Source organism: Panthera pardus, unplaced genomic scaffold (assembly GCF_024362965.1).
Source record: "Panthera pardus isolate Hobbes unplaced genomic scaffold, ASM2436296v1 HiC_scaffold_11, whole genome shotgun sequence".
In the NCBI taxonomy this organism is placed as follows: Eukaryota; Metazoa; Chordata; class Mammalia; order Carnivora; family Felidae; genus Panthera; species Panthera pardus.
In genome coordinates, this window is record NW_026526666.1 from 63,900,865 (window position 1) to 63,924,822 (window position 23,958).

General features: G+C 43.3%; 2 protein-coding genes across 3 annotated transcripts; both read left to right on the top strand.

The window, feature by feature from the left end:
• The first annotated feature begins 1,855 nt into the window (after nucleotides 1-1,855).
• MAGOH (mago homolog, exon junction complex subunit) lies at nucleotides 1,856-10,752 on the top strand. The gene is made up of 5 exons (XM_019449230.2): nucleotides 1,856-2,033; nucleotides 4,160-4,218; nucleotides 4,844-4,954; nucleotides 9,322-9,404; nucleotides 10,515-10,752. The coding sequence occupies exons 1-5, from the start codon at nucleotides 1,946-1,948 to the stop codon at nucleotides 10,612-10,614; spliced, it is 441 nt and encodes a 146-aa protein (XP_019304775.1). The 5' UTR covers nucleotides 1,856-1,945; the 3' UTR covers nucleotides 10,615-10,752.
• A 2,155-nt stretch (nucleotides 10,753-12,907) lies between these two features.
• On the top strand, nucleotides 12,908-18,943 carry CZIB (CXXC motif containing zinc binding protein). Of its 2 annotated transcripts, XM_019449231.2 has the most exons (8): nucleotides 12,908-13,041; nucleotides 13,230-13,313; nucleotides 14,430-14,486; nucleotides 14,854-14,935; nucleotides 15,144-15,175; nucleotides 16,952-17,029; nucleotides 17,756-17,821; nucleotides 18,683-18,943. In XM_019449231.2, exons 1-8 carry the CDS (start codon nucleotides 13,036-13,038, stop codon nucleotides 18,758-18,760), a joined length of 483 nt encoding a protein of 160 aa, XP_019304776.1. In that variant the 5' UTR covers nucleotides 12,908-13,035; the 3' UTR covers nucleotides 18,761-18,943. The 2 variants fall into 2 exon arrangements, with proteins under 2 accessions (XP_019304776.1, XP_019304777.1); XM_019449232.2 differs by lacking the exon at nucleotides 12,908-13,041 and having other exon boundaries at nucleotides 13,224-13,313; nucleotides 14,377-14,486.
• Nucleotides 18,944-23,958: the final 5,015 nt, after the last annotated feature.

The following is a 23,958-nucleotide window of genomic DNA, read 5'->3' on the forward strand; positions in this document are numbered from 1 at the left end:
TATTTAAAAAAAATTTTTTTTAAATGTTTATTTATATTTGAGAGAGAGAGAGAGACAGAGTGTGAGCAGGGGAAGGCCAGAGAGAGGGAGACACAGAATCAGAAGCAGGCTCCAGGCTCTGAGCTGTTAGCACAGAGCCCAACGCGGGGCTTGAATTCACGGACCGTGAGACCATTCCCTGAGCTGAAGTCAGACACCGACTGAGCCACCCAGGCGCCCCTTAAAAAATTTTTTTAAAGATGTTTATTTTTGAGAGAGAGACAGAGTGTGAGCAGGGGAGGGAGGGGCAGAGAGAGAGGGAGACACAGAATTTGAAGCAGGCTCCAGGCTCTGAGCTGTCAAAACGGAGCCCGTCTCTTTTTCATACAATTCCCTTGTTACCACCCATATCCAGTGTTTTTTAAAAAAATGCCTTATGGTTTTATAGCAATTTACAGTTTGCAAAGTATTTTACCAGTTTCCAGAATATTGTTTCCTATCCTTACAACAGTCCTGCCAGATGTAAAACATTATTTTGCTTATTTAAAAAATAAACTTGAGGTCCAAAAAGTTAATCAGTTCACCTTCAGTCACAGTGAATCACAGTCATTAACACAAGCCTCCAGTGATTTTTCCCCATCCCACGCACTCTATACTCGGCTGCCGATTATTTTTTTCAGGAAGAAAGGGAGTAATGGTAAGACTGGGAATGAGAATCAGACACCCCTACCTGAATACAGAATAGTATACAGTTATAGTAGCCAGGTCCCAAGAATGATGCCATCTCAGCACTGTCTCTAGAACCGATTTCATTACCTTCTCTGGCTGGAACTTAGATGAGCCTAAGCAGGCTTCTAATAATTAGGATTTTGATTGTCCTTTACCTACTCACGGAGGAAAATTTTTCCACAGCCGGAAAACTTTCACTGAGGTCAACCACTTTGACCTGAAGAGACAAGGGCCTTTTGGGCATTTGTCTTCAGACATGGCTTATCTGGGGTGCTTTGCAAAAAAACAAAAAAAACAAAAAAAACAACAACAACAACAAAAAAACAAACAAAACAAAAAAACAAAAACAAAAAACAAAAAACAAAAAAACACACCAATGTCTACCGTGAGAGAGCTTGATTAATTGGTTTGGGGTGGGGCTCAGGCATCAGTATTTTTTAGATGCTCCCAAATGACTCCATTGCGCGGCCAGGGTTGAGAATCACTGCTGGGTAAAAAATGTATAGAAAACAAGAGTAGGAGATCAAATATTCAAATTAAAGTTCTACTCACAGCACCTTCTCTAGAGGCCAGTGAGGTAGAAAGGGAAAGGGAAAAAGAAATAAAAAGTATTAAGAGATAAAATGGGAGGTAAGTTAGTTCCAGGGAAATGGCAATCTCCACCCTGGATTCTGGAAAAGCGTCTCTGGGAACGGTTTTCTTGAACTGGTCTGTGAACAGTAAAGTTCAGTTGGAGCCAACTTTTGACACATGTACCATTGTGTGAATTCTAGGGAGTCAGGTCGTTTAACCACGTTTTACTACTGAGACCTAGATCCAGAGATGGTGAATAGATTGTTCGACTCACACAAGTCGAAGCTGGAAGGGCGCAGCCTGGAAGGGCGCAGCACTCGGGATGCTCAGCCCGAAATCGAAACAACGCCCCCACCTTCCAAGGAAACCCAGAGGCACTGGAGCTGCTACTGGCCTGAGGCGTTAAGAAAACCCTGGAAAGCGAGCCTCAGCCTCGTTCCCGCCTCTGGTCGAGGAGGCGGGGCAGGTGGAAGAAGCCTTGTTTCCGCTGGGGAACTGGCCAGACTTGCCCCCACTTCCGGGATTGGGGGGCGACCGAGGCGCTGCGCTAAGGCGGACCGTGTTGCCTTTACGTCACTTCCGCGCGCCCTGGTAAACGTCAGTGCTGGGCGCAAACAGTGGCGGTGAGGTTTGCGGGTAAAGTTTGGTTGCTTCCTTGCGAGCCATGGAGAGTGACTTTTATCTGCGTTACTACGTGGGTCACAAGGGCAAGTTCGGCCACGAGTTCCTGGAGTTTGAGTTCCGACCAGACGGTAAGAGAGGCCTCTGGCCCCCGGGAGCGAGGACTGGGCCTGGGGCGGGCGAATGGGGAGGCCGGGGTTCCGGAACGTGCGAGGAGCTAGAAAAGGAAGGGACTGTTGCCTGCGGCTCGGATCTGAAAGGATCACTCCTGTGTCCGCTCCGCTGGTTCTTTCCATATGCAGGGACTTCTGTTTGGTGACATTTTTGCCCAGAATGCTTCATTCAGCAAACATTGATTGAGTGCCTACTTTGCCAGGCTCTCTTTCACATTCTGGGATATAGGAGTGAATGACAGACAAGCTTCCTCTCGTGGAACTTGTATTCTGGTTCTGGGAGAGATATCCTAAAAGAGACTCCAGATAGTGACAGAGTGGTCAGAACGTAAAATGATGGAATAATTGCTGGTGGGCTGCTTCTAAGCGGGATAGCCACTGGCGTGCTCTCTGAAAAGGTAATATTTAAACCGAACTCTGATTGACGGGAAGGAGCCAGCCTTGTGAAGCTCAGGAAGAATGAGCAGTTCTGGACAGAGGGAGTAACAAGTGTTAAGGCTGCAGGGCATGAATGAGCTAGGCATGTTTCAGGTGGCTAGTATGGCTGAAGAGTAGAGAGCTCTGGAAAGAAGAGCAGGAGACAGTGTCAGATAAGTAGCCTGGGGCACACCATGTAGGTCTTTATAGGCCATGGTAAAGAGTTTGGATTTTATTCTAAGTGCAGCAAGAAGCAGTTGGAAAGATTTAAGGAGAGAAGAGATGTGATCTTTTCCTGAAAAAGCATTCTACTTATGGGCAGGAGTGGGAACGGGTACTTATTAGGAGACAGTTACGTGTTCCAGACAAAAGGATGTTGGTTGGGACTAGGGTGCTAGTAAAAGTGGACAGAAGGATTTAGGATACTATTGGAGGCAGAACCAATAGGACGTTGCTGTTTGATAGGATTTGGGAGAAGGGCCACCGTGGTGAAGGAAAAGGAATCAAAAATGAGAGAAAACTCCCACTAAAGGGGGGCACAAAGATGAATCAGACAAACCCCAGCTGTAAACAAACAATGACAAGACAGTGTTTTGGGTGCTGTGGTAGAAACAGATCGGACTCTGGAACAGAAAGAAGGCACCTAACCTAGCCTGAGAGTCAGAGGAAGCTTCCGGCATACAATGACTTGATGAAAGGAGGAGTGTTAGTCTTGAATACTGTGTAGGAGTTGGTTAGGCAGATGAGTCAAGGCATTTGGACAGCATTGACATCATAGAGGCTGAAAACCAAAAAGAGCATGGGATGTTCCAAGCAGAAACCAAGTAGTGTGATTAACTCCAGCTATGTAAGAGAGGGCTGTTGCAGGAGTGAGCCTGAAAGGCAGGCAGGGGCTCAGTTTAGCAGTTTGCCATGTTGAAGAATTTGGATTTTATCAAGAAGGCAGTGAGAAACTATTGTCAGTACCAGAGTAGCCTATTTAGATTGGTCTGTTACTTCATCACTTTGTCTACTGTATGGAGAATGAACTGAACCAAAAGAGAGACAAGGCAGTGAGGCATCAATTAATTTGGCTCTTTTTACATGTGTGCCTTCTATTCTATAGGTAAAAACAAAACAAAACCTTCATACCCACCATATACCCGATTAGTCTTTGGGATGCACATATACACAGAGGGCCTTATATGCCAAATATGCTCAATAATAAAATCACAACTTTTCCATCACGGGAGTAGATCAGAATGTTGCATGGTCACATCAATATACGTAAACAGCATTTTACAGTTTTCAGGCTGCTTTCAACTCATTTGAGCCTCAGGAGGCCCTGTGTGCAAGGAAATTACCAATTATTATCCCTGTTTTCAGCTGAGGACATTAATTTGCAGAGATAGGATTTGCTTTTGTTCTTTTACCACACGTGAGCCGCCTTTGCAAGAATTATAATTCAGTGTCAGCAGTACTTTTGGCTTTGAGGCTATCTAATAGCCTAAAGTGAAGAACTGAAAAGACTGCTATTGTTGGAACCCCAAAAATGTAAATAGTAAATCTGTTAGACACTGAAGGGAAAGCTGGTATACATTTTAAGCAACAGGTGATAGTCTGGGTGAGCTAATGATGCTTTATTCATATGTTTTTATTATACATTGAATGTTTTTTACTCCTCGCAGGGAAATTGAGATATGCCAACAACAGCAATTACAAAAATGACGTCATGATCAGAAAAGAGGTAATGAGCCTTCTGAGAGCCTTTCGTTCACTGCAGTTTAGCCTTTTGTCTTATTTTTGTTCTTTCTGGGAGTAGTATTGAAAAAGAATAGAGAGGGGCACCTGGGTGGCTCAGTCGGTTAAGCGTCCGACTTCAGCCCAGGTCACGATCTCGCAGTCTGTGAGTTCGAGCCCCGCGTCGGGCTCTGGGCTGATGGCTCAGAGCCTGGAGCCTGTTTCAGATTCTGTGTCTCCCTCTCTCTCTGCCCCTCCCCTGTTCATGCTCTGTCTCTCTCTGTCCCAAAAATAAATAAACGTTAAAAAAAAAAAAAAAACTAAAAAAAAAAAAAGAATAGAGAAGCGTAGATATATCTATAGACACCTAAAGTTTTTCTCACATCTTCTTTTAGTTTATATTTTTTTTCACAGTGCTGAATCAATTACTGGTAATCATTTAAAGTCTTGCAAATGTTGGTTTAAACTCTGAATCTGCTACTTATTAACATCATTGAACACATGTTAGATGCCAGGCATGGCACTTGGTATTTTACACACGATTTTGTTTAACTGATTGTAAGCCTAATCTTTCATCACTATCTGAGTCAGAACACTTGCAACTTAAATTCCATTTTTCAATTTGCTTTCAGGCTTATGTACATAAAAGTGTAATGGAGGAACTGAAGAGAATAATTGATGACAGTGAAATTACCAAAGAGGATGATGCTTTGTGGCCTCCTCCTGACCGAGTAGGCCGGCAGGTGAGTGTTTTAGCAACTATCCTGTATTGCAGAAATCTTACAAATAAGGTGCTCTGCATATGACATTGAAGCTGTGTTGTGTGTGTGTGTGTGTGTGTGTGTGTGTGTGTGTGTGTGTGTGTGTGTTACGGAACCCAACACAAAGCAGATTACCAGCACTTTGTCTTAAGGAGGCAGTAATCCCACAGGGAGGATACAGAGATAGCAAGTGGTGTTTCTGACCACCTAGAGCCCAGCCCTGAATTTCTCCATGTAACTCTCCCCACAGCCCTTCTCAGAGTTTTCACTGCCCACCTCACTTACTGAGTAACGACTATGGACAAAGCAGTGTGAAGATACAAAGATAAATAGAACATGGCTATTTCAGCAAACTAAGTATGTGTGTTTAAATTCATGGCTTATACATTTATTCTGAAGACTTATGGTAATTAAAATAAAAGCCAGTGTCATATTTGACTGTGTTAATAGGAAAGCTATTTCTCTCTGCCTCAGCTGCTCCCTTCCTAATCCAGACGTCTAACTGATTTCCTTGTTTCTTGTCCTGTATAGCCCATTTTTCCATCCTGAAGCCAGACTAATCTTTTAAAATGTAAATGTATGTATTCCACTAATTTTAAATTCTCCACTGCCTTCATTCCATTTAAAATAAAATCCACGGGGGGCACCCGGGTGGCTCAGTCGGTTGAGCGTCTGACTTCGGTTCAGGTCATGGTCTCACGGTTTGTGAGTTCAAGCCCTGTGTGGGGCTCTGTACTGGCAGCTCAGGGCCTGGAGCCTGCTTAAGATTCTGTGTCTCCCTCTCTCTGCCCCTCCCTTGCTCATGCTCTGTCTCTCTTTCTCTCCCCAAAATAATAAACATTAAAAAAAAAAATTTTTTTTTTTTTTTTTTTTTTTAATAAATAAAATCCAGGGGTACCTGGGTGGTTCAGTTGGTTGAGCTCTGACTTCGGCTCAGGTGGTGATCTCACAGTTGGTGAGTTTGAACCCTGCACGGGCTCACTGCTGTTAGCGCAGAACCCAATTCAGATCCTGTGTCCCCCTCTCCCTACCCACTGCTTACGCTCTCTCTCAAAAATGAATAAACATTTATTAAGTAAATAAATGAATAATAAAATCCAAACTCCTGCCTTATCTTCGACCATTCACACAATCTCTTACTGTGTTCAGACCTTACTGACCTAATTTCTGTTCCTCAAGACACAACTAGGTTGTTCTTAATTTAGGACATTTACATTTGCTACATGCTATCTGGAATGTTCTATCCAAGACTGTCTTTATTATTGCAGGCTTCAAACATCACTTCCTCAGTGATGTCTTGCCTATCCATCCAATCTAAAATGTCCCTCCCCATTTTTTTAAAATAAGATCTGTTTATTTTCCTCCTAGCATTTATTACTGTCTGAAATTGTCTTGTTTGCTGTCATGTATCCCTTTTCCTCCCCCACTACAAGAGACACACATATACCCACACAAGCTCCTTGAGTACAAGGATTTTGCCTATTTTTTTTTCACTGCTGTATCTCTAGTGACTAAAGTAGTGCTAGTGTGTAGTAAAAGCTCAGTAATAATTACATTTATTAAATTAATGTAAAAACCTAGATAAGTTCATTTGTAAATCACCTCAAAATGATGGGCAGCTCTTGAGGAAGAGTGAAAAAAAATCCTCAGTACTTTCTAACGTTAATTTCTAAAGTTGATTTTTAATTTATGTACATAGGATCTCAGTAGAATCATATGTACACATTTTGCTTTACCATTTGTAACATTTTCAGCTCTATTAACTCACTCAACAATCACAATAGTCCTGTGAAGAGGACATGGCATACTCTAGGCACTAGCAACAACCTGTCGGATAGGGTAATTATGACGAAATTCCATTTGTCATCCCAGCAAAAGCTATAAAGAACTTGGGAGTAAAAAAATTTTTTTAAAAATTTCTTTTTTTAAACTTGCTGGCTCAGTTAAGCACCTAACTCTTGATGTCAGCTTAGGTCATGATCTCACAGTTTGTGGGATAGAGCCCACATCTGGCTTCACGATGACAGCAAAGAGCCTGCTTGGGGTTCTCTCTGCCCCCTCTGTCTCTGCCCCTGCCCTCCTGCTCGCATGCTCTCATGCTTTCTCTAAAAAAGAACTTGGGGGGCATCTGGGTGGCTCAGTCGGTTAAGCGTCTGACTTTGGCTCATGTCATGATCTCAAGGTTCATGGGTTCGAACCCCACGTTGGGCACTGTGCTGACAGCTTGGAGCCTGGAGCCTGCTTTGGATTCTGTCTCCCTCTCTCTCTGCCCCTCCCCCACTCACGCTCTCTCTTTCTCTCACAAATAAACAAAAAAAAAAAGAACTTAGTAAATTTAACAAGATGTATAAAACTTACGGGAAAGGGCTTTATGAAGGACAAAAATATGTATCATTTTTATGGACGGAAAGATTCAATATTGTATCAATTTCATTAAAATTTATAAATTCAAAAAATCATAATAATTTATAAATTCATTGCAATTCAAATCAAAATCACAACAGGATTTTTCCTAAGACCTAAGAGAGCATTAAATTCATGGAAGATCAGGGGTGCCTGGCTCAGTTGGTTGAGCGTCTGACTTCAGCTCAGGTCATGATCTCATGGCTCATGGGTTCGAGCCCCCCATCAGGCTCTGCGCTGACAGCTTGGAGCCTATATCCAATTCTGTGTCTCCCTCTCTGCCTCTCCCCCTCTCACACTCTGTTTCTCTCTCTCAAAAATAAATAAACATTAAAAAAAAATTCATGGAAGATCAAAGGGACAAGAGTAACCAAGATAATTTTAAAGATTTCTTGAAAAGGTATAGTCATTTGTACTGTGGTATTGCCTCAGAATTGGCCAGTAAACCATTGGAACGAATAGAGCCCAGAAACAAACCCATGAAGATTATGGGAACTCAGAACAGTGTACAACAGAGGTGAGCTTTCAAATTAATAGAAGTAGGATGGATTGTTTAACAGTTATACCGGTACAATTTGCAGTATGTTTACAGAATATTTTTAAGTTAGACCATTTATAGAAACAAAGCAAGATTGTAAAACATAAAAGAAAACTTAATCTTCTTATTTCTGAGTAGAGCAGGAATATTTTAAATTCTTCAAGGGAAAAGACTGATAAATTTGACTTCTTTAAAGTTAAAACTTCTGTTTTAAGACATCATGATAAAGTTGAAAGGCCACAGACTGAAGGAGGATGTTTGCAAAACATCTGGTAAAGGGTTTTTATATCCAGCCCTTAATGTATATTAAGCCCTACATTGGGCTCTGCACTGACAGTGCCAGGCCTGCTTGGGATTCTTTCTGTCTCTGTCTCTCCCTCTCTGCATGTGATCTCTCTTCAAAATAAATAAAGTAATTAAAAAAAGGATATGAGAAAGAAAAAGATCTTACATGGTAGTGGGAATAACATCAGTACAGGCATTTTAGGAAATAATTTGATAGTATCTGGCAAAACTGAAAAACCTTATACCTTGCTTCTAGGAATTTTCCTAGAGACATTTTCACATACATATAAGGAGATGCATGAAAGAATATTCTTGCCACATTGGTTACAGTAAAATAAATTGGGAATTTAAGTCTGCTTCAATAGGGCTATGATTGGAATATTCTAAAGCATTTAAAACTAATGAACTAGGTCACATACAAAAACAGTGTTGATGAAAAAAGCAAAAAGATGCATATAGTATGATCATTTACGTAAAAATGGAAAAACATACCACCAAATCAAAAAACATGAGTGGAAAGAATACGCCTCAACTTCTGGGATGCAGGAAGGAGAATGGAATGGGGAGGTGGACCTAAACTTTGTAGGTGTAATGTTTTATTTCTTTAAAAAAAAAAAAATCTGACACAAGTTTGACATACTATTAACATTTTCACATCTGGGTGTTAAGAACATCAGTCTCATAGTTTTCTATATTTTCTGTTCGAAGTCTTTTCATAATTGAAAACTATAAAGCAAAAGAAATAGAAAAATTTAAGAAAAAAGAAGTAGGGCTCACTAGATTGTAAATTCCACAAGGGCAGAGACCTTTGTTTGGTTTTGCTGATCTGTCCCAAGCACCAAGAACAATAGCTAGCACACAGTGAGCATTCCCCCGTAGATAGTTTTTAAAGATTTAGAAATTGGGAAATTTAGAAATTGAGACCCAAGAGCATACAAGGATGAAACCAGTATTTAATTTCTTTGTTTCTAGTATCCAGCACAGTTTAGTGATCAGAGTGAACTGGTCTTGTTTATGTGACCATCTGTCATCGAGTTTGTATGACTTGACAGATGATGCATCTTCTGCGGGGTTGATGAAAAATCCAACTTGGCTTGACCTAGTTTTTTTTAAATGTTTCTAGGAGCTTGAAATTGTCATTGGAGATGAACACATTTCTTTCACAACATCAAAAATTGGTTCTCTTATCGATGTCAATCAATCCAAGTAAGTGTACATGATCCTTATATCCAGATGTGTGTGTTTTAAAGCAGATTGATAAGAAGCCTTAACCAAATTGGGACCATCATGGTAAGATCTTGTACAAATGCAATACAGAAGGGGTCAGCTTTGTTCTCATAGAGACTCCACATTATTTTCAGGGGCTTGCTCCTGTTGCTTTTGATGTTTTATTCAGTCATTGGTACATACAGCTTCTCAGTGACACGAATGGAGTAATGTCATAGGAGCAGCCAAAGTAGGTAGGAATCTGGCCAGAACAGAAAATGAAATATACCAAAAAGGAGCTTGAGATAAACTGTACAGTCAGTGGATCGATCTGAACACCTTCCTCAGTGTTGGCCATTCAGACTAGCACATCTTACAGTCTATGGTGAAACTTGCAACTGTTTAGAATACAAATTTAAAAATCATGTTGTCAGTAGGGCAGATTATAGAGTTAATACATGAGTTTGCATGCTACAAAGAGCCCTTAGAATTTGGCAACCTCTGTGGCTCCTGTGTTTTGAGGATTTAGAATTATATATGCCTCACTTTTAGTACATGTCACACATAACTGTCTTCCCTTGGACAGTCCTCTTGTTCTTAGCTAGTTGTTTCATAGTAATCTTCAGCCTCTTGGTCCTGCTTAGTACTACTACTTTTTTAAAAAGTTTTCCTAATTCTGAAAGTAATACATGCTCACTGTAGAAAATACAGAAAAATAAGGGGGAAATCACGCATAAACTTACCAATTAAACAACCATTATATCTCGAAGTATTTCTTGTCTATTTTCTGTGCATTAAAAACTATATTTTAAAAAGTACAAAAAATATATTTGAGATCAACAATCTATTTTAATCATGATTTTTTTCATTTAATATAAATATTTCCCTATTAAAAACGTTAACATTTTAAATGACCTCATAATAGTCTATTTTAATATATAACACATAGCCTTTTCCTTCAATAACACTTGGTTATTTTTAAAGTTTTAATTTTGTATATATCTTTATGAAGAATATCTTGGTACATAAATAATATGGGTTTTTTAATGCATGGGGTGTTTTGGCCAGTTTTTTCAGCTTTTTAAACATATTTTTCCTCTTGCATTATAGGGATCCAGAAGGCCTACGAGTATTTTATTATCTTGTCCAGGACCTAAAGTGTTTGGTCTTCAGTCTTATTGGATTACACTTCAAGATTAAGCCAATCTAGATTGAATATTGGTGTGGACACACGGGGGGTTGGGAGTACCTGTTTTTAATTACCATTATCAGGAAATTTTTGTGTATATCAGGGCAATATTTTTTTTATAAACTATAAACGTCTTTAATAAATACATTAACAAAATGCGGTTTTTTTATTATTTCATAAAGACCTGAGCATGTGAACTTTTCTGTTATTTTTTTAAAACACTACTATCGTATGTGAAGTGTGGCCAAAAATCTAATCAACTCTAGATACAACTAACAATTTATAGGAATAAGAGAATAGAGAAAAAAGTTATCAAATACAATAGAAATCCAATCACCAATATCCAGAGGAAATTCCAGGGCAGAGGATCTGGTTTTTTCAATAAACAAATTGCAAACATAAAATAGAGATGGGGTGAGAACCAGATTTAAGGAGATTAAAGATGATTTAAGAGGCACATAATTTGGGGCACCTGGGTGGCTCAGTTGGTTAAGCATCCAACTTCAGCTCAGGTCATGATCTCACGGCTTGTGAGTTCAAGCTCTGCGACGGGCTGTGTGCTGACAGCTCAGAGCCTAGAGCCTGCTGCAGATTCTGTCTCCCTCTCTCTCTGCCCCTCCCCCACTCACGCTCTCAAAAATAAACACACATTAGAAAAAAACCACATAATTAGTACACTATTTGACCCTATTTGGGTCATGATTCAAAAAACAAAATTGACATCATTGAGGAAATTTGAACACTGGATATTTTATATTAATGAAGTATTGCTAAATTTTTTAGGTGTGAAGTGGTATTTTTTTCCTCCAGCTTTATTGAGATATAATTGAGGTTGGGGTTTTTTAAATCATCTTTTATAGATACATCTGCAGGTATTTCAGTATGGAGGAAAACATTTTGGTTTAATACATTACAAGGGATAAAATGCCTGGTCTCAGAAAAGTTTTCCAATAATCCATTTTAAAATCAGAAATACCGGGGCGCCTGGGTGGCTCAGTCGGTTAAGCGGCCTACTTCGGCTCAGGTCATGATCTCACTGTCCCTGAGTTCGAGCCCCGCGTCGGGCTCTGTGCTGACTGCTCAGAGCCTGGAGCCTGTTTCAGATTCTGTGTCTCCCTCTCTCTCTGACCCTCCCCCGTTCATGCTCTGTCTCTCTCTGTCTCAAAAATAAATAAACGTTAAAAAAAAATTAAAAAAAATAAATAAAATCAGAAATACCAACACCCATTAACAACTGATACCTAACTGATATGGATACTGTGGGAATTTGTTCAGCAGGTGTATTTGTAGGAACGTTTTCTTGATGTTAAATCGCACTGCTTCCTTAGCCAAGGAAGCTTCCTTGCTGGTTGAACAGATTGTGGGTGCTGCAAGGAGCTGGGCTTAACAAATCTCATTTGAGGGGAAGTGATTAGGATAAGCTCAGGTCCCTTAAGACAGGCCAGCTTGGGACAGGTCCCAAGTCTTCTGACTCCTAGGCCAGTGTCTCCCCCTGAACCCTCCTCCAACACACACAGTGCCTCCTTCAAAGATTACGGGCCAGCAACTTAGGTGCAGATCTGGGACCAGAGATATCAGGGCTCCTAACTCCAGTGTATATCCCCACTATAGAAGGGTTCCCCAGGGCAATGAATCAAGTTGGTGGTAAAGTAGCCAAGCACAGTCACTCCAAATTTTAAATGGCCATGAGAACCCCAAAGGCTCTAGGTCTCAAATGGGCTGTTCCTTGGGACACTCACAGCTTTTGTATGGTCTCAGATGTGCCCTGGGTAAGAGGACAGTTAAGGCAAGGTTCAGTAAATGTACACGGAGCCCAAAGAAGAGCCCTTGAAAGGGAGTGGCTCCTCTTGGAGACTGCAGTGAGAGATGTGTACACGGGGCAACCTTCTGAAGGCAGGTCTCCGGGGGAAAAGAGGAAAGAGCAGTTTAGAGATGAAAGGCTCCATCCCCCAAAATCAGCGAAGCTGGCTGTGGGCAAGGGGAACTGACGTGATCTAAAAAGCCTCAAAAGGCAAGCAGGAACCAAGTGGTTGTTGGGTGAGAGACCAGACTAGTTAGGAGCCGGGAAAGAACTGAGGAGCAGGAAAAAGCCCTGGCCGAAATTTCGTGTAGGGACTATCTTGTTTGCTACGGTATCCCTCAAACTAGCATAGTGCTGGCACGAGATTGGCAATCAGCAAATTGCTGACTGCTGGAGGAAGGATTCGGCGGGTCTGAGTTCAGGCTAATTGCGGACTACGACACCTACACAGGTCCACCTGATCGAAGAAAAAGCCCGGCATGCCCCGGAAGCCACGGCGCGTGAAGACCCCGCCCTCCGCTCCGCCCCACGCACGCCGGAGGTCTGCACCCGGGTGCGCTAGCGGCGCCCACCGTTTACGACGGGCCGGAAAGTAGCGGCCGCAGCCAGTGCCGGGCCTGGTCGGGCCGAGCCGGGCCAGTATGGGGGTAAGGCGAGGGCGGACTGCCGCCGGGACAGGGACGGGAAGGTGGCGGGAGCTTGTGCCAGGAGGGAATGAGAGAAGTGGGCCCGCACTGAGAAGGAGCGGGGAGGCTCGTACCGGGAGGGGAGGGACTGGGGCTAGATAGGGCTGCGCAGGCGCCGTTGTTGCAATTGCGGTGGCCCTCCCTCACAGAAAATTGCGCTGCAGCTCAAAGCCACGCTGGAGAATGTCACCAACCTCCGGCCCTTGGGCGAGGACTTCCGGTGGTACCTTAAGGTACGGCTTGATGGGAGGGGCCCTAGGCGGGAGAAGGGAGGAGCATCGTGGAGCCCGTAGGCGCGGTGAGGTTCCGGGCCCCGGAGCGACTCCGGAAGGGGGCGGGGCGCCACAGGCCCATCCTCAGGATAGTTTTCCAGTCCCGAATTGCTGGTCCAACCGGAGCTTTGTGTCCAGCAAGATCGGAAATATGTAGCCATTAAATGTTATTTTCCTGGATAGAATTTTGTTCTTTTTTTAAAATGTATTGGTTAATTCTTAATTGGTAGTCTTTTGGAGTTCCTTTTGTAATTTTCTCTCCGTGAAATATTTCATGTTGTGTAAACACCGAAAGGCTACCTGAAGAGGGCTTGGGGTTATTTAGTAAGGAGGAGAATTTCGCTGTTTTGTTTGTTGATTAGGCTTTATCGTGAAAGCGTTTTAATTTTGTGCGTGGCTTCCCCCTTCCTTCTCTACCCTATACTGGTGAATCTGGTACTCTGGTGACTGGGTCTACAGAGGCCCCCCTCTTACCTGAGCAGTTTGAGGTCCTTCACTCTGCCAGATCTCAGAACTTCTGCTTTATTTCCCTCGTTGTCTAAATCCCAGCATCCTTCAGAACCTGGCAAAAGCTCTGTCTCTTTCAGGAAGCTTTGTTGGCACCTTTATTACCAAATACTTTGAAACCCGAGTACCAGAGCTTATTTGAGGAATTGATGCCCTTCTGCTTCAAAAAGCACACAGTCTAGTTAAGGAGACAGAGAAATAGAGTAACGACAGAGTGACGAGTACTTTTACTAGGAACCTACAAGGCCTGTGAGAACACAAGGAAAGCTCCAGACCTAATGAGGGGATGGGGGTGAGGGCTGTTGAAGCCATTTCTGTACTATATTAGCCTTGAATTTCCAGCTAGACTGGGTGCTTCTAGGACAGGTGCATGGCAGCACAAAAAACGACCTGTTCTTTGCCCGGAGAGAAATTCAGTTACATCCTTGGTGGGGCCGGTTGTAAGGATGAGGTGAGACTGTGGACAAGAGGGTAGGTTGAGCATGCCCACCTCTCACTGTTCTTACCCTTCCTTTAGTGTCTGCCCAGCTGAACCAGCTATTTTACTGATCTTCTTTTTCCTCCCCCAAGATGAAATGTGGCAACTGTGGTGAGATTTCAGAGAAGTGGCAATATATTCGGCTGATGGTAACTACTCCCCCTACCACCATACCCAAACACAAACACACATATGCCTCTGGGCAGGGATTTAGGGAGAGAACCTGTGGCCCTAATCTCGCAGGTCTTTGCACCCTACTTTCTGTAGTTTGGGAGGGCAGGCACTAGTGTGATCAACACTGGGAAGACCAGGCTTCTTTGGGATGTGAGGCAGAGCTCAAAACCGAAAAGAGTCTTTTTCTCAGTCTCAAAAAGCCTCCCCAGGATTCTTGTTGTAGCAGGTGGCTCTCCCTCTCTCGATCTTGGTCTCTTTAGCTAATAAGTGGTAGGACTGGGTCTCTTTGAGACCTTTACAACTAATTGATATTTGACTAGAGGTTCTTTTTACCCTTGCCAGGACAGTGTGGCACTGAAGGGAGGTCGTGGCAGCGCCTCCATGGTCCAGAAGTGCAAGCTGTGTGCAAGGGAAAACTCCATCGGTAGGTCAGGTTGTGAATCCTGAGCTCCCCCAACCAGGCCCATATCTTCCTGGTACCAGACCAAAGGCAAGCTCATGTTACTGTGGGTGGACCCAGGCCTGAGGTGCCCAAGCGATTGCAGCAGACTCTTTTTCCCAGAGCCACATCTGGGCACCTGGACAGGGCCAGGGTATGGACTCGTCAACTTTTGTCTTCTCTTATGTTTCAGAGATTTTGAGCAGCACCATCAAATCTTACAATGTAAGTTTCCTGCTGTGGTGGCAGGTGTGGTGGGATTAAATCTAAGCTGGAAGCTAAGAGGCCTGGGTTCTAGAGTTCTGTCTGTACCAGAGTGACTTGCCATGGGACATTCATTCATATACTTGTTCACTCATTCACTCAGTCTGTCATGGTATTAGTCGTCTATTCACGATATACTGGCTGAGTGCTTGGTAGGAAAGAGATTCATGAACAGGCTATTACAGTGTTTTCTTTATAAGCACTAGGCTGTGGATCTCAGTGTACATCTGACCCAACCTGGCCACTCAGTTTCCATCATTGAGAGCACTTTGTCTACCCTGGGGGACTAGTGAGCCTTCTCTGAAACCATGGGTGGGACAGTCCTTTGGTGCATCCCATCCTTGATATTGACGTTATAACTAGTTATACATTACTGTGTTAACAAAGTAGTCTAAAGGGGAGGGAGGGAGTATGTGCTTTGGGTCTCTGTTTAAAAGGTAGTTATTTGTATTCATCTATCCCTTATTTAGTATTTAAAAAAAATTTTTTTTAATGTTTATTTTTGAGAGGGACCATGTGTGGGGGAGGGGTAGAGGGAGGGAGGAAGACACGTAATCTGAAGCAGGCTCCAAGACTCCAAGCTGTCAGCACAGAGCCCAAGGTGGGGCTCAAACTCATGAACCATGAGATCATGACCTGAGCCAAAGTCAGATGCTTGACAGGCTGAGCTACCCAGGTGCCCCTCCCTTGTTTAATATTTTTGAAACATGTCTGATTTTTGCCAAATTCTCAGCTTTTTCCTGAAGTTTAAGGGAGAAGTCATGAGGATTTGCTTCCAAGTAATTGATAATGTAGTGGAAGAGACAGATTAACAAACAAAAACAAACCAGAGCCAACAGAGTGTCTTATCAGTGCTAGGCACATGGTTAATGTATAGATTTTATAGTGAATGACACAATGTGATTGAATGTGTGGGTGTGGTGCCTGGCATCTCTGAGCCCATGGGTGAGGTAGGCATGAGTTTCCTCACTAACCCACCCCTCTCAGGGTGCCCCCTTCATGTGAAAATTCCATTTCAAAGGCTTTTTTTTTTTACAGTTTATTTATTTTGAAAGAGAGAACATGAACAGGGGAGGGGCAGAGAGAGGGAGAAGGAGAGAGAATCCCAAGCAGGCTCTGCACTGTCAGTGCAGAGCCCAATGAGGGGCTTGAACTCACAAACCGTGAGATCATGACCTGAGCTGAAATCAAAAGTCAGACACTTAACTGTGTCCCCCCGGGCACCCCTCCAAGCCTCCTGTCTCACAGCATGGCAGATGGTTAGCAAAAGGCTGCAGTTAAGTGTACTGGGCCATTTGGAAGATCTGGAGACTTTATAGCTTAACATTCTTGTTCATATTTTTTGAGAATTTTATCATTTATTGAGCATAGTCAGGGACTATAGCTGGGCACTTTACACATAGTTCAGATTCTCACAACAAACCTGCAGTGGTTTCTTCAGCCCAGTCTGACCATCTTAGATGGGAAGAGAGGCAGAAGGCAGAGCTCTGTCTGAGCTCATATCCAGGCAGGCTGACTCTAGAACCCACAGTGTTTCTTCTACAGCATCTGTGTACAAGAAGGTCTCACAGGGAGCAGGTGACCAGTGCAGACTTCTTCCGGAAGGGAATGGGTTGCTCCTGAGTCCCATTCTGGGCTCACAAGGGCAGTTGGGCCCACTTGGCAGGAAGAGCAGGGGCAGTGGGATCATCCTAAGGGCCCAGTTGGGCCTGCCCCCTCAACACACTTCCTTTCTAGGCTGAAGACAATGAGAAGTTCAAGACAATTGTAGAGTTTGAGTGTCGGGGCCTTGAACCAGTTGATTTCCAGCCTCAGGTGTGTGTATCTTCCCAGGGAACCTGTATCTTTGGGGGGGGGCATATAGAAAGTGACAACAGAACTCTGCTTCATGCAGAGACCATGGACTAGGACTTCCTTCTCAGAATAATAATTGTTATTTATTAAGTGCCTACCATATGATGGGTACGTTCTGGTCACTTTTACGTGTTACTTCGTTTAATCCTCACAGTGACCTTGTGAAGTTATTCACCCTATTTTTCAGACAAGGAAAGAATTTCAGATTTTGCAACTTGCCCAGGGTGACAGAGTTCATAAACACTGGTACTGTTATTTGAACCCAGGTCTGTCAGACTCCAGAGCCAGTGCTTATCCCACTTTAGTTGTGCAGCATTTTGACCTCACAACAAATCTGTGAGGCAGGGAGATGAGACAGTCTTGTCATCCCCATTTCATAAACAATACGACTCAGGTCCAGATAGGGGAGTGACATGCCTAGGATCTCAGAAAATTGGGTAATGGAAAGGTTTACCCCCCACCTCCTGCCTCTGGTCCAAGGCTCTAGTTTGGAGGAACTACTATACTCCTGGGGCAGCTGCCAGGCCCTGGAAGTGCAGTAGTTATTCCAGAGCAGGTGCCCCCACTGCGTCTCTGTCCTCCTATCCCAAGGGTGGTGGGAAGAGAGCCATTTCCCTGGCCAGGCCTCACATGCCAGACTGGTGCCTCCTTTCCCCAGACTAACAGCTGCCGTCCTGTCACCTATAGGCTGGGTTTGCTGCCGAGGGCGTGGAATCCGGGACGGTCTTCAGTGATATTAATCTTCAGGAGAAGGTACAGGACTTGGGGGGTCTTGCAGGGTGCTGGAGGGTACCTGCTGGGAATTACCCTTCTGGTGAACAAAGACCATCAATACAAAGCTGACTCCACATTTTTTTTGCTGATGATTTTGGTGTTTAAAATGGCCCCAAGTGTAGTGCTAAAGTGCTGTCTAGTGTTCCACAAGCAAGAAGTCTGGGGTGTGCCTAATGGAGAAAATGCATGTTAGATCAGCTTTGTTTAGGCAGGAGTAACAGTGCTGTCAGCTAGGAGTTCAATATTAATGAATCAACTATATATATTAAATAAGGTGGGTTTTTTTTTTTTTTTTTTTTTAACAAAAACCTACCCAAAACAAGGTTATATATTGATTGAAGAAAATGATCAGATGCTTCTGAGAACCTAACTTTATATTTTCCCTGGGAATAGTGGTTCACTGTTTGCTAATTCAGTGTTTGTAGTGATTATGTAGATTGTAACTACCATGAATAACAAGAATCAACTGTATTACTGGCCACATTACTGTCTTACATAGGCCTTGTGGTCAGGCTTCAAAAGAACAGAAACTTCAGTTTGCATAGCACCTAATAACAACAGTAACTGAAATTTACTGAGCTCTTATATGCACCCAGTACTATGCTGAATACTTTTACATGTGTTACCTCATTTGATTCTTTCAAGATGGAGATCTGCTACTGTCCCCCCCCCCCCCCTTTTCTTTTTTTTAAATAGAACTGAGACTCAGAGAAGTTAAGTGACTTGCCCAAAACGCAGTCTGGCTCTGTTCTGGGTCATACATGTTTCAAGTCCCAGTTCATGACCACTGTGCACACTGTCCCATCTCATGAGGCTAATAACGGCCATTTTCCCCCACAGGACTGGACTGACTATGACGAAAAAGCTCAGGAATCTGTGGGAATCTACGAGGTCACCCACCAGTTTGTGAAGTGCTGAACCCTCTTCCTGCACACTTGCCTCAAAGAACTGAGAAGGGACAATGTGCCCCAAGCAGCAGAGCCCACTGAGGCTAATCCCCTCATCCCCTGTCTGCTGGAAGCTGTCTGAGCCCTCACAGCCTGCATGCTGGGCTCTGCCACAGCTTCCCAAGCATCACCAATAAAGCCGCTGTTTGTGCTACACTGGTGCATGAAGACAGAGTCAGGTAACAGCCACTCCCTCCACAAATGACAGTTCATGTTGGGAGTCTCTGATTGCTTCCTGGCACATTCCCACAGCACAGGATCCATTCTGTACTTCTCAGGGCTCTCCAGCTCTTGGGGAGGGGGCAGGTCAACCCAGAGGACCTACGTCCTGAACCAAAACACTGCACTGACCACCTTGCTCTCAGGTAAATCCAGGCATCTCTAGCTGGTGTCACGTCATGTTCCAGGGCTGGTAGGGACTTTGGAGTCAACACTTCAGTCCTGGCATGAATCTGCTCTGTAAAATTCCTGCCAGACAGTCATCAGGTCTGTGCCCACTTGCTGTGATGGGGCAATCCTCTCCCATCAGGGGAGTCAGTATGAAAGTTCTTCTTTCTGCTAAGTCAGCCTCTGTGCTCCCTACAGCTCCTGCTGGTCCTGGGTTGTCACTGTGTGGTCATGCAGCCCTGTGGAGGTCTGAAGATCCCCCTGCAGAGTAGAAAGAGGAGTTCAGTGCACAGTAAGGTCAGGAGGACATGCTCATGCCTTCACACTGGTAAATCCACCATCTGGAAAACCTGCTGTGTGACCTTATTGCTCTAGTGTTCTGCTGAAACCAGGAATTCTTTGGAATAAAAATTACTGCAATTTCTGAGAGGCCCTTAGGGGAAGAGCCTGCCTACTTCCAGACCAGTTGTGGGGGGCACTACCTCAGAGTTCACGTAAAGCTGGCTGTATCCAAGGGTGGTGAAGAGATTCCTACCTTGTCCATTCTCTAGTATGGCACATACATCATGTTTCCTCCAGGTTCTGGTTCCTGGCCCCTGGACCTCTTTTTTTGTACCTGATAAAGCAGGGCTTCTTTGGCCCTCCCTCAGCAGGTCTATGAAGTGTGTCACCCACAGGGTCCAAGTCTACTGCCTGGCATGAAAGCAAATAAGTGGAAGAAGCCTGAGTAAGCAGCCTTTCTAGGTTTTGGCCTCTGTAATATCCAGTGTGTGTTTGCTCATAAAAACAAACACTAAAAGGATCTCAATGTTTTCTTTATATTTTAGATTATTTTCTCATTTCTCAGGGAGGTAGAAGAAACCAAATGATCACTAACAGATTAAAGGAAAAATAGATTATGCCAACAGATGCAGAAAAAATATTCAGTAAAATTTAACGCCGATTCAACAGAAACAACAAACCATAGAAACTCTTAGCAGACCACAAGTAGAAAGGAACTACCCTCATCTCACAAAGGAGATCTACAGAAAACCTAGAGCAAAGGAAATGTGTGAAGTATTCCATGCAAGGTCATGGTAAGATGTGGATCCCCCTTGATCACTGCTACTCTTCCTTGTGCTTGAGATCTGACAGCAAAAAGAAAATAAGGGTAAGTCTCGAAAAGGAAGAAACAACTCATTTTCACAGATTGTGATTTTCCACTTAGAAAATCCAAAAGCATGAACAGGTACTGGAATTATGATCAATACCCAGAAACCAAATGCATTTCAGTACGATGGCAATATGCAAAATCTAATTCAAGAAAAAAGTGCCATTTATAATAGTAACAACAAAAAATACCTCCAAAAGTAACTAGGAACTAAATCTATCAAAAATGTTTATGACCTTATTGGACGAAATTATTAAACTTTGCTGAAAGGTGCTAAAGCCTAAATAGAGACCTATGCTATTGTTGATTGATAGGAAAACTTGAAATTATAAAGATCCTTCTCAACAAATGTATCTATAAAGTTCTTATGGAAATCTCAACTTTTTTTTTAACAGAATGTAAATTAATTCTGAAATCCATGATACGACACAGGTGGGAGACTCCCTCTACCAGATACCACGATGTAGTTACAAAGCAATGGCAGTTAAGCCACCATGATATTAGAGAAAATTACCAAACTTTGCTGAAAGGTGTTAAAGCCTAGATGGAGACCTATACTATTATTGATGGATAGGAAAACTTGAAATTATAAAGATCCTTCTCAACAAATGTATCTATAAAGTTCTTGTTGTAATCTCAACTTTAACAGAATGTAAATTCTGAAATCCATGATATGACGCAGGTGGGATACTCCCTCTACCAGATACCATGATGTAGTTATAAAGCAATGGCAGTTAGCCTCCATGATATAGTATTTGTATATTGTGATATACAAATAGAACAGTGGAACAGTAGACAGACCCCTGCATGTATGAAAACTGCATGGTTTAAGACAGGTGGTATTGCCAGTTTGGAAATTATTAACTTGCCAATAAGTGGTGCTGGGGCAATTGTTTACATTTGCCCATTAAATGAAACTGGGACGTTATTTCACTGGCATATAAGTCTATTCCAAGGTTAGTTCTCTTGGGTGCTTTGATACAGCATTATGCTGGGTAGAAGAAGAATCCTGGGCTCAGTGTCTTGCTTACTGTAAACCCTGGGCAAGTACGTTTCCTCTCAGGACCCCATTTTCGCCATCTAAAAGAAAAGGGCACTTTGACCTCTGACATTCTGTTGCTCAATAAGATTAGTCAAAATGGTGGCAGCATGTCTGAGGCCTGCCCCTCATCACCACCAGGAAAGTTAGTTCCTGGCCCCACACTCCAGGACTGTGGTCTCCTGTCCAGGTAGTGGAAGTTAAAGCAGCCAGATGTGGGGACCATTTGAGGCCTAAGTTCCCTACCATCTTAATTTGGACATTCTGCAAAGGTCCTCAGTATGCTCTTACATGATCCCTGAACAGCTGTTTAAAAGGTAACCATCTTTATCCAGTAGCATTTTTTTAAAGTAGGCATGTGTGTGTAAACACTTGGCTTTTTCTGAATAGCAATGAGATGAAGGTTGGGTAACATTAGGCTGCATCCTCGTGTACAACAGTCATTTCTGTTGTTTCCCAGAAAAGGCAGAGTCACCCAGAATCTCTGCCTGGCTAGGCAGCCTGGTGATCATCTCACAATGCTGTCCTCATTCCTGTGTGAGCCAAGTTCCCCTGGACTGAGCCCTTTCCCTCATTAGCCATTAGAGCTCCAGAGAAGGCTGCCTACCTGGCTGGCCTTCAGAAAGCTCAGGACCCACAACACTGGATATCTTCACTCTCCTGACACTTACCATGCATCTGAATTTTCATTCGGCCATCTTCCCTGAGGGTTTCTGCTGCAGCAAGCTCTAGAGGGAGAAAGATGAATCAGACCCACGCTGTCTTGTTCAAGAGCCAAGTAACTAAGCCACTAATTAAAATAGTCACTGCCAAACATACATATGCATTGGATCACTGGGATTACTTGAAAAGGGTAAATTTCCTGGCCCCACGTCATTCCCACTGAATTAGAATCTCTGGGCTAAAACCTGAGATGAATCTGACGTTTCTAGATCACCAGTATCACTAGAAGAGATTTCATAGCAGGATGTGCTCTGGGCCGCTGCAGGGACTAAATGAGATAATGAAGGCAACATGTTCAGCGCAATGTCGGCACAGCACACAGGAAGAAATGGAGGCAGTTCCAATTTTGTTAGAAATGCAGACAGTCTAGGACACCTGGGTGGCTCAGTCGGTTAAGTGTCTGGACTCTTGATTTCAGCTCAGGTCATGATCTCACAGTTTGAGAGACTAAGCCCCTTGTTGGGCTTTGTGCTGACAGCACAGAGCCTGCTTGGGATTCTCTCTCTCTGCCCCTCCCCTGCTCTCACACGCGCAGATGCTCTTTCAATAAGTAAATAAACGATAAAGAAATGCAGACAGTCTGGGCTGTTCTCTAATGACTAAGTACCCACATGGAGCTGCTCCCTAAACTGGGAAACAGCAGTAGATAGCCAACCTTGCCCTAGTTCCCCAAGTACTGTACTGCTGCTACAGCTCCCTCTTCTGAGCCTATCGCTTCCTGCTTAGAAAGAATTGGTTTGGACTGGAAAGACACAATCTAACAAGACAAGACAAACACCAGCTGTTGCTTATAAAAGCCAATTACTTAGATTTATAGCAGACATGGGCTGAGTTACAGGTGAGAAAAGACCTGGCTTTGGGTTAATCATAATAAGCTCACCCTATGACAACTGCAAATTCACTGTGAATTAAAAGTGATCACAGGCTAGATCAAAAGAAATAATGGCAAGAAATAGGATGAGAGCAGGCCCTCTCTCAGCCCCTGATTGGTTAGTCCATGCTGTAGTGAACTGTCTCATTTGGCGCTCTGCACTTTAATGCAATTACAAACAAAACTCAGTAGGCCTGGAGATCATTCCTGTGAGGTATAGTGTGAGAACAGGAGAGGTTTCTCTAGGAGAAAACATTAGGAAGGGGGTTGGGGGGAAGGGGCAGAGGTGATCAGCCTCTACAGAGCTGAAGGACTGACATATGGAAAAGTGCAAAGACAAATTATACTCCATAGGGGCAAACTAGCACCAAGTGTAGAGTTTCAGGGGGATTTCAGTTCAATATAAAGGAGATTCTCCTAATGTCTATCCAGAATTGGAATGTGATACATTTTACTTCATGAGCTCCCAATCCCTGGAGGCTTTCAAGAAAAGACTATGAGGATTTAGGCCTCTAACTTAACACAAGACCAGATTTATCGTATCAGAATTTCTATTTTGATGCATCCAGGCAGGAATTACTGGGCTAGACAATACTAGGAATTTTACAACCTTAAGAATCACTACTACAGACAAATATACGGAGTTGAACTGTCAACTGTCAAGGCTAATCGGTGAGAAAACCAAAGACTTGTTTCTCTTCTGAAATATCCTAATAACAAAGTTTTAACAATAACTGAAGAGGAAAATGAATTTGCAACCAATGTAATTCAATGAGCTAGCTCCCCTGAAAAACCTGGGCTCTCGCTGGGTTGTTGCCACTCTTCTGATTTGCTTGGAGTTAGTATGGAGAGGCTGCTTCAGTACCTTCGGCATACTGAACTGTAAGCACTGTTGTCCACTCTCTCTTGCCCAGCTCAGAACCTCTACCTACAGTGACCATCTTGCTGTTCCACGGACTACAAAGGCTCAGATGCCACGCATTGTGTTGAACATGGGGA